This window comes from Chrysemys picta, chromosome 9 (assembly GCF_011386835.1).
Source record: "Chrysemys picta bellii isolate R12L10 chromosome 9, ASM1138683v2, whole genome shotgun sequence".
Classification (NCBI taxonomy): Eukaryota; Metazoa; Chordata; order Testudines; family Emydidae; genus Chrysemys; species Chrysemys picta.
In genome coordinates this window covers 74997073-75009789 of record NC_088799.1, presented here as the reverse complement: position 1 = coordinate 75009789, position 12717 = coordinate 74997073, and the positions used below count along the sequence as shown (strand labels likewise).

General features: G+C 44.4%; 1 protein-coding gene across 14 annotated transcripts in view; it reads left to right on the top strand.

Annotated features, from left to right (window-relative positions):
* Positions 1-4427: 4427 nt before the first annotated feature.
* The window catches only part of DACH2 (dachshund family transcription factor 2), a 493803-nt gene continuing 485513 nt past the window's right edge, over positions 4428-12717 (top strand). For 3 of the 14 annotated variants that reach the window (XM_024103747.3, XM_042853320.2, XM_024103745.3), the window contains exon 1: positions 4433-5587. In XM_024103747.3, coding sequence (XP_023959515.1) covers positions 5079-5587 — 509 coding nt within the window. In that variant the 5' untranslated portion in view covers positions 4433-5078. Of the gene's footprint in view, positions 5588-7502; positions 7592-12717 lie in introns of all 14 variants that reach the window. The other 11 variants (XM_065557228.1, XM_042853319.2, XM_008166521.4 and 8 more) reach the window with 9 other exon arrangements.

Below are 12717 nucleotides of genomic sequence, written 5' to 3'. Positions count from 1 at the left end.
AGGTGGAGGTGTGAGCTTGGGGGAAGAGGTGGAGTGTGGGGCAGGGTGAAGCAGGGATGGGAAGATGAAGAGCCGGGGTGGGAAGAGGCAGAGTGGGGGTGGAGGCTTGGGGGCAGAGGTGGCGTGGGGGCAGGGCCTGGAGCAGAGCCGGGGAGGGTCGAGCACCCCCTGGCACATTAGAAAGTCAGCGCCTCTGCTTGGGAGAAGAACAACGAGGAGTCCAGTGGCACCTTAAAGAATAACAGATTTATTTGGGCATAAGCTTTCGTGGGTAAAAACCCACTTCTTCAGATGCATGGAGTGAAAATTACAGATACAGGCATAAATATATATTGGCACATGAAGAGAAGGGAGTGACCTTACAAGTGGAGAACCAGTGTTGAACGCCAATTCAGTCAGGGTGGATGTGGTCCACTCCCAATAATTGATGAGGAGGTGTCAATACCAGGAGAGGGAAAATTGCCAGCCACTCCCACTCCCAGTCCCTATTCAAGCCCAAATTGATGGTGTTAAGTTTGCAAATGAATTGTAGCTCTGCAGTTTCTCTTTGAAGTTTCTGCTTGGAGGTTCTTTGGCCAGAGCTCTTGCCTCCACTCATGCCATGTACCCTGGTCCTGGATCATGAGGAGCAGCAAGGGAGGTTTAGGTTGGACATTAGGGAAAACTTCCTAACTGTCAGGATAGTTAAGCACTGGAATAAATTGCCTAGGGAAGTTGTGGAATCTCCATCACTGGAGATTTTTAAAAGCAGGTTAGACAAACAGCTGTCTGGGATGGTCTAGATAATACTTAGTCCTGCCATGAGTGCAGGACACTGGACTAGATGACCTCTTGAGGTCCCTTCCAGTCATATTATTCTATGTCATCAGCATATGCCAACAGGAACACTCACAAGTCCAGAGGTAGCAGCAACATTAGAAGTGGGAGAGAAAGGGATGAGATTGGGATCTCTGCTGTGTTTTACCACCACCACCACTGGGCTGCCGGCAGTGCGCTGACACAGGGGAACCCCGGGGTTGCTGGTGGCATGCTGACCCAGGGGAACCCCTGGGCTGCCGGCGGCGAGCTGACACAGGGGAACCCCTGGGCTGCCTGCCGGCGGCTCAGACTCCCTCTCCCTCACAGCACAGCGGCCGCTCCATCCCATGCGATTCTTCTTATTGCTGGCGGGGGCGCCGGTGGCTGGGCAGAGCTCCACAGCTCTGCTTAGCGCACGTGGCAGGAGCCCGGCGACGGGCCCGACAGCAGGGCTTCTGGAGGAAAGGGGCGGCTGCCTCCTGGCTCAGCCTCCACGGTCAGCCCCAGCGGGGGGCATGGAGAAGAAAAGAGCCTCGGGTGGCGGTCTGGTGGAGCGGAGGAAGAAAGAGGACCCTGACGCCCGTGCCTTGGGCAAGGTAAGCGCTTCCCCACAGCTCGGCCTCAGGCACCTGTGCTCCTGCCCCTTGGTACTTGGCTGGTCCCTGCTCCTGCTCTCCTTGTACGTGGGCAGCTGGAGAGGACCGCAGCCTGCAGAGCTGAGCTGCCCCAGTGCCCCCCTCTCCCTGCTCCAGCCTCTGTCATGCCTGGTATCTGAGTTCAGGGCCGCCTGGGGAAGATGGGGCAAGTGGGGCAATTTGCCCCAGGCCCCGGGCCCCGCAGGGGATCTCCACAAGTATGTTGGAGGCTCCCCCTGCCCCATGAGTATGTCGCAGGCTCCTGGGAGAGGGGGTAAGCAGCATGGTAGGGGTCCGGGGCCGGGCACCTCCCCAACCCCATCCCCCCCACAGCCCTGACTCCCAGCTCTGAGCCCAGCCCCTTTGAGCCGGAACCCCCCTGACCCCATCCTCCCCACAGCCTGACCCCCAGCTCCGGGCCCAGCCCCTGTGAGCCGGGCACCCCCGAACCCAGAGCCCAGCTCCGCACCCAGCCCTGGGCAACAGCAGCAACACCCCCAGGCAGCGACAGCCCATTGGTACCAACCATCACCATCACCCAGCAACAGCCCATTATGTAATTGCAAATGTATACTTATCATTATAGCTTTTAATGTTTTTAAATAATGTATTTAGTGTATTTTCAAATTATTACAAATTAATTTTTGAATGTATTTCACTAGTTATTTTTTACATTTCCAAATACATGTTACTATAGTATTGCAACTTTTTTTTATGGAAGGGGCCCCCGAAATTGCTTTGCCCCAGACCCCCTGAATCCTCTGGACAGCCCTGGAACATGACATTGCTCACAGCATTGACTTGGAGGAACTTTAAAAAGCAACAGAGAGTCCTGTGGCACCTTTAAGACTAACAGATGTATTGGAGCATAAGCTTTCGTGGGTGAATGCCCACTTTGTCGGATGCATGTAATGGAAATTTTCAGGGGCAGGTATAAATATGCTGACAAGAATCAGTCTGGAGATAACGAGGTGAGTTCAATCAGGGAGGGTGAGGGTCCTCGTTATCTCCAGACTGATTCTTGCCAGCATATTTATACCTGCCCCTGGAAATTTCCATTACATGCATCCGACGAAGTGGGCATTCACCCACGGAAGCTTATGCTTCAATACATCTGTTAGTCTTAAAGGTGCCACAGGACTCTCTGTTGCTTTTTACAGATCCAGACTAACACAGCTTCCCCTCTGATACTTGGAGGAACTTGTTTCTAAATTTGCTAAACTTAAAGCGCGGAAACATAAATTCTAAATTATAACATGTTACTCTGTGACCGTGTATTGTGTATAATGTATGTGATTTATTTGGGGGGAGGGGTGCAAGGTGGAAGTTTCACCTAGGGCAAAATATCCTTGCACCGGCCCTGCACCCATGCCAACACCAGCACATAGTTTTCACTGTGGGGGGAAGTGGCTACCAGGAGGTGGTAGACACTTGGCCTCCTGGTCAGGGTGGGGAAGGTTCCCCAACTACTGTAAATGGAAAAGGAGGAAGCAGTGGCAGCAGTAGCAGTAGTAATGGTTGGATGGGCCACAGCAGGTGGGTCTGCAGCCACCTGGGCATATGCCTGGGGGCTGAAGATTGGGTGCCTCTAGAGCTGGTGGAAGGGACAGCAGGAGGGTGGTGGACCGTGGCAGTAGCAGCCGCTGCTGCAGAAGGAACCTTTTGTGCTGGGCTCTTGCCCTTTTTGTTGCCCTGCCCTTCTTGCTGACTGAGGGGGCTTCATTGATGGTGGTGCTTTTGGCAACAGAGTCCCTTCCTGTGCCTTCTGCTCCCACACCAGTGATGTTGGCAGAGGTATTGGTGATAGCTGTGGTGGCGGATGGGACAGAAAAGCTGAGGTGGGGCAACAATGTTGGCCAGGGAACCTTCCCTCAGTCTCTGCCCAGATTGAGGGCCACCATTGAGGACAGGTGGTGGAACAGCCACCAAATGGGGACATGTAAATAATGAAAGGGTGGTTGGAGAGAGAATGGAAGCTAGCCACTCCTCTGCACTAGGCTGCATGGGGGAGGAGGTGGAGGGTGTAGGCAAACCTAAAGGATGGGAGGACTACAACAAGCAGTGTAGGAGGTTACTCCAGCTGCACTGGGAGTTTAGGTGGGTGTATATAAGTGTGGGTGAGAATGCAGTGAATGGGGTATCGAAAAGAGGGGAATCACAGGTGCACAAGAATATGCAGGTGCACAAGACAAGTGGGGCCGGGTGAAGGGAGGCAGGCAGCAACAAACAGCAAGGAGAGATGGTAGACGAGGCAGGGGCAGGAGGCAACAAACAGTAAAGGGAAGGGGCGGGCAGGGCAAGGGAGGTAGGCAACAAAAAGGGTGGCCACTCATGCATCCACAGAATATGGGACTTCTGGAATAGTGTGGCCCGCCCCCACCTGTGTGACCCTGCCCCTGCCAGGGTACTCACATGGAGGACGCCATTTTGCAAAGCACCCATCCCGCCCCCTCTGGTGTACATGTGAAGTCAAGCTGCTGAGAGCAGAGCAGTACACTCTGCAAAATGGCATCCTCCATGTGTCCAGAATGATACTGGTCTAAACCATGTCTGGTTTTATATTAGTGCTGGACAGGGACAAACCTTAGAAAAACAAGACTGTCCGGCTTAAAATCGGACAAATGGCCTGCCTAGCAACAAAATGTGGGAGAGAGGGAATTACAGAGGGGGCATGTAAGATGGGAGGGGCCACATAGGGTGACCAAATAGCAAGTGTGAAAAATCAGGACACTTTTTTTTCCGGGGGTGGGTGGGTGACGGTATAATTGTATATATAAGACAAAGCTCCTAATATTGGGACGTCTGGTCACCCTACGGCCACATGACCCACAAAGGGAAAGGGGGCATGTGAGAAAAGGGGGACAGCTTACTGCAAGGGGGAGGGGTCTGTGCTAGATGGGAGCAGTGAACCACAAGGGGCGGGGGGTTAGTGGGCAGGCAGAGGAAGCAGGGGGTCCGTCAGCCCACTACAAACTCGGAGAGGAGAAAGGGGAGGAAAGTGTGAGGGGGAACACATGCACCCATGTGCTAAGGTTGCCGCCTCTGAGGTACAAAGAAACCTCAAACAAACGGAGCACGCAGGATGGTCCTGAGCCCACAGAACTGGGCAGCTGGCAGTGTATACTGAGCACCCTGGCAGACATCCCCGGACAGCTACTGCTAACTGCATAGAAGAGCAGGTCCTGGGCAAACATGGACAGGTGACAACCCTAGGGTGGCGAGAAGTGAAAAGGCTGCTGCAGCCCCAGGTGGCCGAAGGCAAGAGGCGGGCTGGCAGATGGTCACTTTGGTCAGAGGAGGCGGCGGGGGCGGGCAAAAGGTGGAGGCAGGGCTCCACGCCACTCCCCCTCCCGAGCAGCAGCAACACCAGCAGCCACCTCCTCCTCCAGCGGCAGCAGCCCCAGCTCCCCTCTGCAAGCAGCCACTAACCGGGGCCACGCTTGCTGAGGGCCAGGCGCATTGGCTGGAGGGGGCTGTCACTCTTCCCCCCCGCCCCGGTGGAGGTGGGGAGGGCTCTGAGCGAGCGGCTGCTGCGTGCGCGAGCGAGCGAGTGAGTGGGAGACTCTGTTTTGGGTCGTACTGCAAACAGTTGGGGAGAGTGAGCGTGGCAGGGAGCGCGGGGCTGAGCCGCCGCAGAGAGTGACCATGGCTGTCTCCTCCGCGCCTCCCGTCATCTCGGCAACTTCCAGCAGCGGCAGCAGCAGCGGCAGCGTGGGGGGCCCGGGGAGCTTGTTCCGGGCAGACCCCCTCTATTCCTCCAGCCCCTCCGAGTCCCCCAGACTCACCAACAGCCTGGTCAACAGTTTCCTGGCCTCCAGCGGCGGCGGTGCGGGCACGGGAGGCGGCGGAGGGGGTGGCAGCAACGAGTGTAAGATGGTTGATCTGCACGGGGTGAAGGTGGCTTCTTTCCTGGTGGAGGGGCAGGAGCTGATCTGCCTGCCGCAGGTCTTTGATCTCTTCCTCAAGCACCTGGTGGGGGGGCTGCACACGGTCTACACCAAGCTGAAGCGGCTGGATATATCGCCCGTGGTGTGCACGGTGGAACAGGTCCGCATCCTGCGGGGGCTGGGCGCCATCCAGCCCGGCGTGAACCGCTGCAAGCTCATCACCAGGAAAGACTTCGAAACTTTGTACAACGACTGCACCAACGCCAGGTGAGCGGCAAACTTCGCTGTCACTCCTCACGGCCCGGCTCGGCGCCTCTCCTTACTGGCTGCCCACTGGTGGCAAGGGCGTGTGCTCAGCCTCCTCCAGGGTGCGGGTGGGTGGGTGCCCAGGCACCTTGCGCTCCTCAGGCAGCCGGAGCCCTGAGCACAGTCACGCGTCAGGAAAACTTTGTTTCCGCGGGAGTCCCAAGCCTGGGGTGGGTGGTGAGAGTGCTCCCGAGCTGCTCGTGCCAGGCCAGCCCGGAGGCTCTTCTCTGTAAACAGAGCAAAGAGTCCGCTACCGAGCTCTCCCGAGCCCGCTGCGTCCCCTCCAGGCCTCTGAGCGCTTCCTAGCGCGCCTTGCAAGGTGCCTACAGCCCTGCAGGTTCCGCGTTAGGGAAGATGAGCGCCTAGAAGTCCACCCTAATTGTGGGGCTCCGCTGCACGACTATACCGGACGGTCTGTTGATAACGTGCAAACTGCCTCTTACCCTGTGATGGTCTCTTTGAGGGAGGGTCGAGATGCAGGATGCGCCAAAACTAAGCAGTGCTTTAGAAACGGAAACCCCACGTTGGCACGAATAGTCAGGTTGCGAATGAGGCAGTGTTCAGAGGATGCTCCCTTCACTTTGGCTAACTGTTAGACAAGTTTTCTGGACCGTACGGTATGGCCACCTTAAATCACTGTCTCTAACTACAGAAGCAGTGGGAGCATGCAATACAGTTTATGATGCTCGCTGCCAGAAGGGACCATAGCAGAGTTAGATGGTGTAAAGGAGGCAATAAATTGTATGAAATCTGTTCTAGAGAAAGAGGAGTGATTTAGTGTAGGTGATTACACAAAATTCTTAAACTGTTGAACTTTCTTGCTAAGGTTTATTAAATCTGTGTACCAGGTAACTGCACTAAGCATGAACTTGGCTAATTATTGAAATAATTATTCACTTTTTCGCAAATATAGTATCTAGATAATCTTTCAAATGACTATGTAAAAAGGAACTCAGTACTTTTTGCTTTAAGTTCTTAGCTGTATATTTTTTCTCTCACTGGAAATTATGATCTCTAGGTGTCTGGGTTGTGAACATAACTTGTGATACAGTAGTCATAAGTCTTGCAAAAGAAATAACGATAGCCAAAGAACATGTGCTATGTGTGCCTGAGGAGTATGGGTAGTTTACAGACAAACTGTTGCTTAGTATAACTCTGGAATAATGGTACATTATTTAATCAAAGAGGTTTTACTGTTGTTATAGCCCTTGTCCTGTTGTGCTTAAATGACTAAACCCAAAGCTGATTGTATTCATGGAAGATCCCTGCTGGGTTCTTCATACATGGGGGGTCAGAATCCTTGTTTGTGACCTCATAGTTCTTGCTTTAGAAATGATAATGATCTCATAAACAAAAAACTCTCAGGGCTTAATAGAAATATATAGTAAGAAAGGGTAAATTATAAGAGAGCGAACACTAGATGACATCTAATAGTTAAACATTCAGCAATTTCTGAGGAAAAAACTCGGACTCATCTTTCTATCTTAACAAGAAACGTTATCTTTGCATATGCTGTTTACAAGTACATTGTTTAGGCCTGCCATGACTTACAGCAGGGAAAAGTTAACTTTCTATATTAGAAATCAGGTGGTTAGTTCTTACCACTTAGACTCTGCTATATGATGGTTTCATGTTTTAAGTAAATGCATGTACACGATGAAATTAAAAGTCTTATTGCACTTATTTGGGGTCTGATCCTGCTTCCATTGCCATTGGCTTAAGTAAGAGCAGGTTTAGACTTCTGATTCTTATGGCAATTTTTTTCTCCTCCTGTTATGTTTTGTTCTCAGTGATAAAGATGACATTTCAGAGCTACTTTAATTCCATTCCTGCCTGTGTCCACATGAACTGTATTCTTTTTCTTGCTCACTTTCAGTTTCTCCTGCTGCCCATTTATTTCAACAAGTCATACTACCCTGTGACATCACAACTACTGCCACATCAAAGTTTTGATGTATAAGCAAGGTTTGTGACTACTGTATTTGAAAAAGATGGGAACAAAATTCTATAAGGTACCCTTAGCATACCTAGCACTTAAAATATCTTTGGCTTTTTGCAAAATATTCACAAAATTTTGGTGCCCAAACTAATATTAAAATAACATGTTTCTGAAATTTGACTGGCAAGTTGATCTCAGAACCACATTTTTGAGCAATGCACACAAAACAACCAAGTTGATTAGTGGAAATAAGTAATTGCACACAACTGCGTGGATGATACAGCCCCATTATACACATGACATGAAGATATGTGCAAATTGACCAAAAATGGCACAAAATATTGAAATAAGTGTTTATTTCAATTTGTTCTTCACCAAAATCACATGGCTGGGAGAGGGGATAAGATATGCAAAGAGAGGCAAGGGCAGAGGAGCTCTAAATGAGAAAATAGGAGCTGAGAGATGCTGTAGGAGGGTTTGAAAGATGCAGCCAGAAGAGCCAAGAGATGCAGTCAGAAAAATATGGCTAGGGCATTGGAGAGAGAGACCAACAGGACTGAAATAAAGCACATACCTGTCCAAGGGCAAAAGCAACTCTCAGTTTAAAAGATTATACAGGAAAAAGCTTATGTGCCATGTGTATAAGGCCCTTTTACCTAATTACGGAAATGAAATTTATCTTCATCTGTTTAGGGATAACGGCTACCAAGATATTTTTGAAGATAAGTTTCACATTTAATGTCACCACTGACTATCTCGCTGTTTATACGCAGTATTCTTTTCTTCTTTTGAAAGTACCAATATCTGGAAATAAACTCACTACTATCAATATGTTTTGCATTCAGATCTACACATGTAGTGCGTAATAGCGATTATGAGTACATGAGAAACAAACTTTTTTCAAATGAATTATCTTAAAGTTGAATGCCTGCAGCTTAGGAATATTAATTGTATTGTATCATGATAATTTGAAATGCTTAACCTGACACTTAGTTTGCCAATCAAATTATTTATTGACCAGCCCAGTATACTTCATGTCTGATGATAATAGATAAATTGTCATACGTAATGGAATTCTCTTGTCTCTTACTAAATGTAACATATCCTGGACACTACTGTGCACATTCTATGAATTACATAATACATTTTAAAGTTCATTTTGTCATACAGTGTAAAATAGTTGTATTCCTATACCTGGGAAGTAAAATCAGGAAAAGACTGTGATATCAGTGAAAAGTTAGAATAAAATCTTTGAAGATGTGTTGTTCTACCACATTACTTAAGCATTTTATCTTGCAATTCCAAAATGTTGTACATTCCTTCCTTATCCTCTGAGTTATAAAAACAATTTTATAGCAGATTGTATTTAAAATCATGTTCAAATGCTGAGGCGGGCTCGAGAATCGCTGGAAAAGTAATTAGATATCTCATAGTTGATTTTTTTCTCTTTCTATATTAGTTTGATTTTTTTAAAAACAAACAACAACTTGTTTCCAGCTTAGCATTTTGCGCTTTTGCATTAGAATGAAAAACACGGCAGTGTAGATTAATCAAAGAATGGACATATTTAACTTTTTTTCTCACTCCTTCTCTCTGACACAATATTTTCTTAATTGAACTTGTCTACAGAGCTCTTAAGAATTATAGAGAAATGCATCTACAAGTGAAAGTTTTGGTTGGGGATTTTTCCTCCTTAACACCAAAGTGAGTTTTTTTGTGTGGTATAAATATAATGTTGTACACACATCCCCATAAACAATGTTCTTAGCCTTAGGTCTAATTATCCATCGTTATAATTTATTTTTAGGAACCATGAAATAAAACTTTTTCATAAGTTAGTTCATTGTAAGTAGCAACTTCAAGAATGAGTGAATCTTTTTACAAAGCCTAATTAAGAAATAATTTATGATATTTTGGAAGATTACTCAAATCAGACCACCAATTAATTAATTGTAGCATTATAAAGTTTATTCTAAGATTTAAAAGCAAAAGCTATATAATGTGGTTGCGTTATAACAACTTAATATACAACTACATTAAGAACAGTTGTACAACAATGTATAATAGACCCTTAAAATCACAATTGCATATGTATGATTCATACCCAACCAATAGAATATTTTTGATAAGATTCTTCTGGGCATTTGTATTAGATGAATGCTGTAGACTGTTGTGGTAGTATTGCTCTGGATTATCTGGTGAACATATAGTAAAATATTTCACATGAGAAAGTGTTTTCAGGTAAAGGGAACTGCAGAGCAACACATGGCTTATTTTCTGTGACAAATTTAAACTATTTTGTTAAGCTAATATTTTGTATTACTTTGGTTTGTTCACAAACAATTAAAGACTTCAGAAATGAATCTATGCAGTAAATGCAGACATTTTATTTCATGGCATAATGAGGGTCTAGTCATGTTGTCTATTAAAAGCAGCCCCATAGTCAACAATGCTCTGTCTTTTATTAGAAGAATGATGTCAAGATTATAATTAAAACAATCCAGTCATGTGCCACTGCACAGAGCGTCCATGTGTATATTGATTTTAAATGTACACTTACGCTTCCATAAACTACTTTGCCTTTGCCTAAGTAAATATTTAGTGTTAATTCATACTTGCCAAAAACTTGTTAGTTTAGGAGGTGATGTTATATTAAAATTAAAATAATCAATTTTCTGTTTTTTCTTTTGTGGACGGGGAGATTTACTTACAACATTTTATTGAGGGTTCTTGCTAGTGTAGTGGACGTTGTCGGGATGCAGAAAGAGATTTTTTTTCCATTTTTAAAAGGAAATTACTGATACCTTTCGAAAAATAACTAAGATGAACATCTTTGGCCTTCTGAAGTTATTTTATTCATCTCAAAATCTTTGGCTTTTGTAAAAATGCTTCTCATAGGCAAATCTAATATGAAGAAACCACAATCAAAATTCTTTACTTTTCTGATAGCAGTAGAGCTTTCCATCTGTAGCATAATTGGCTTTTTCCAAAAGATGAACATTTAATAGTTTTCCTGTCTACATTTATTTAAATTTTCTAGTGTAACTTCTTCAAATTGAAAATACTGTGTTCTGGAGCAAAGACAAAAAAGCAAAACAATTAGGTATTAATGATATTCTTGTTGCATATTCAAAAGGTCTTTGCAAGCATTTCTTTTCCTTTTCCCTTTTCACCATCTCAACCTGCAGAACTCTTCACTGTCACTTCAAATCACACAATTCTAAAAAGATAAAACAACATTTAAACTCATTTGCTTTGGGAAAGAAATAGAGCATTTGCACCCAATAAGCCTGATTGTGGAACTGCATGCAAATTGTGTTTTGATTTATCTCTTTTGCACTTTTTTCCATTTGAATTGATCTTGCATTAATTTTGCCAGGCGGCTCTGTGAGGCTGCAGATGTTGCCCTGTGTTTAATAAATCAATGAGACAGATCTGAATGAATCACTTCAGATGGATTCTCTGCTCGGTTTGATGTCTAGATGTTATTCTTAGCTTGTTATCATGACAGATGCATTAATGTTCCCATACACTGCCAGCAATGTCAAAGAGATTGAAGCTTTTAAAGTGGCGGTATCCCCTTTTTTCAGTTCTGTTAGAATAACTAAATTGTCTTTTTGGAACAGGGCAAAGATATAAACTTAATCAAAGGATTAATCTGGGGAAAATATTAATCTCCAGATCACCCTGTAATACAAAGTTAAACATTTATAAATTCATCCTGAATGATTAATTATTGTAAAATGTTAGAAATCAATATTAAAATCTAAATGTAGCATAGCTTTTTAATAGTGTGACCATTTTCTCAATATTAATATTTCATTGTAACAAGAATGACCAAAATTAATAATATAAGATTGGGACACATTGAAAGTGTCACTATAAATAGAATATAATTGTGTCCAAATTGATTAGAGGATGGAGTTAGTTTTTTAATTCTCAGTAATGTATTTCTTTTGGATTTAACGCATCTAGGTTTAACATTTGTTTGATGCAGGAGAGGAAGCAGCTTGTCTTTTGTGCTTCCATTATTACTTCACCATTTATTGCTGAAAATATTACAAAAGTTGTTGATCAGTTTTTTTTTTTTGTGATCCACATAGTCAGGTATCCACTATTTTGGAGTAGAGCTCATGGATCACAGATCATAAAATAGGTTGGAGAATTCTGACTTTCACTGACTATTTTAAATTCTAAAAAAGCTTATGTAAAGCATAAAAGGTCCTTGTTATTACACTGTAATTGATCTTCCCAACTACATTAAACACAATTATAGTATTGTTATGTTATTTTTTAATGGCATTCCTTGTTTTCTCTCTAATAGGTAAATGAATATCTTGTGATTTGTTGTGAACCCTGTGAGATGCATCAATCTAATCTCTGTCAACTTTATCATTTCCATCTCTTTTATGTTAACATTTTATTTTTATAAATGACTAATCATGTACAACTGTATATATTTAAAAAACTTGTTACTTTCCTTTCATTAAGTCTTTTGAGGATAAGTGGGAAAAATCAGCTGTTACAGATGTAGATTTATGTTTGCCTTCTTAGCATTCTTGCTACAGCAGTTCCAGTTTGATAAAGGAAACAGTATGTAATAGAAATATGCAGTATATGCAAATAACCTGACACTTTAACATTGTTACATGTACCTTTATTTATCCAATATATCAATGTGTGGTGTAGCATTAAACTTACAAAGTCAGAAGTGACCAGCTCTAACTTCATGAAATTATACTCTGTATAGGCTGCTCTTGGGTACGTGTGCGCTTTTTAAATGGTAAGCTGATAGTGAACTCCAGGACAGTTGAGGCCCAGAGCAAAAAATCCTTATATCGGAATTGTACTGCTTATTGTATAGCTTTGGAATGAGAGATCATTGTTTATTTTTAAATATTTTATAACAATTGTATGAATACTTTTGCTAGGGAATTCTGTCAGTGTTAAATCCTGGTTGAACAAATTTTACAAATTGGAATTCTAATTATGTCAGAACAGTTTGTCAGTGCCCACATTAGAAGATGTTGAGGCCTAGTCTTAAAGTCCATATTTGGATTTTGCTCAGGTGAACCTCGCATTGAGATCAGTGCAAGTTTGCCAGAACAAGGGATGAGTAAGAACTTATTTATAGATATTGCTAGTATATGAG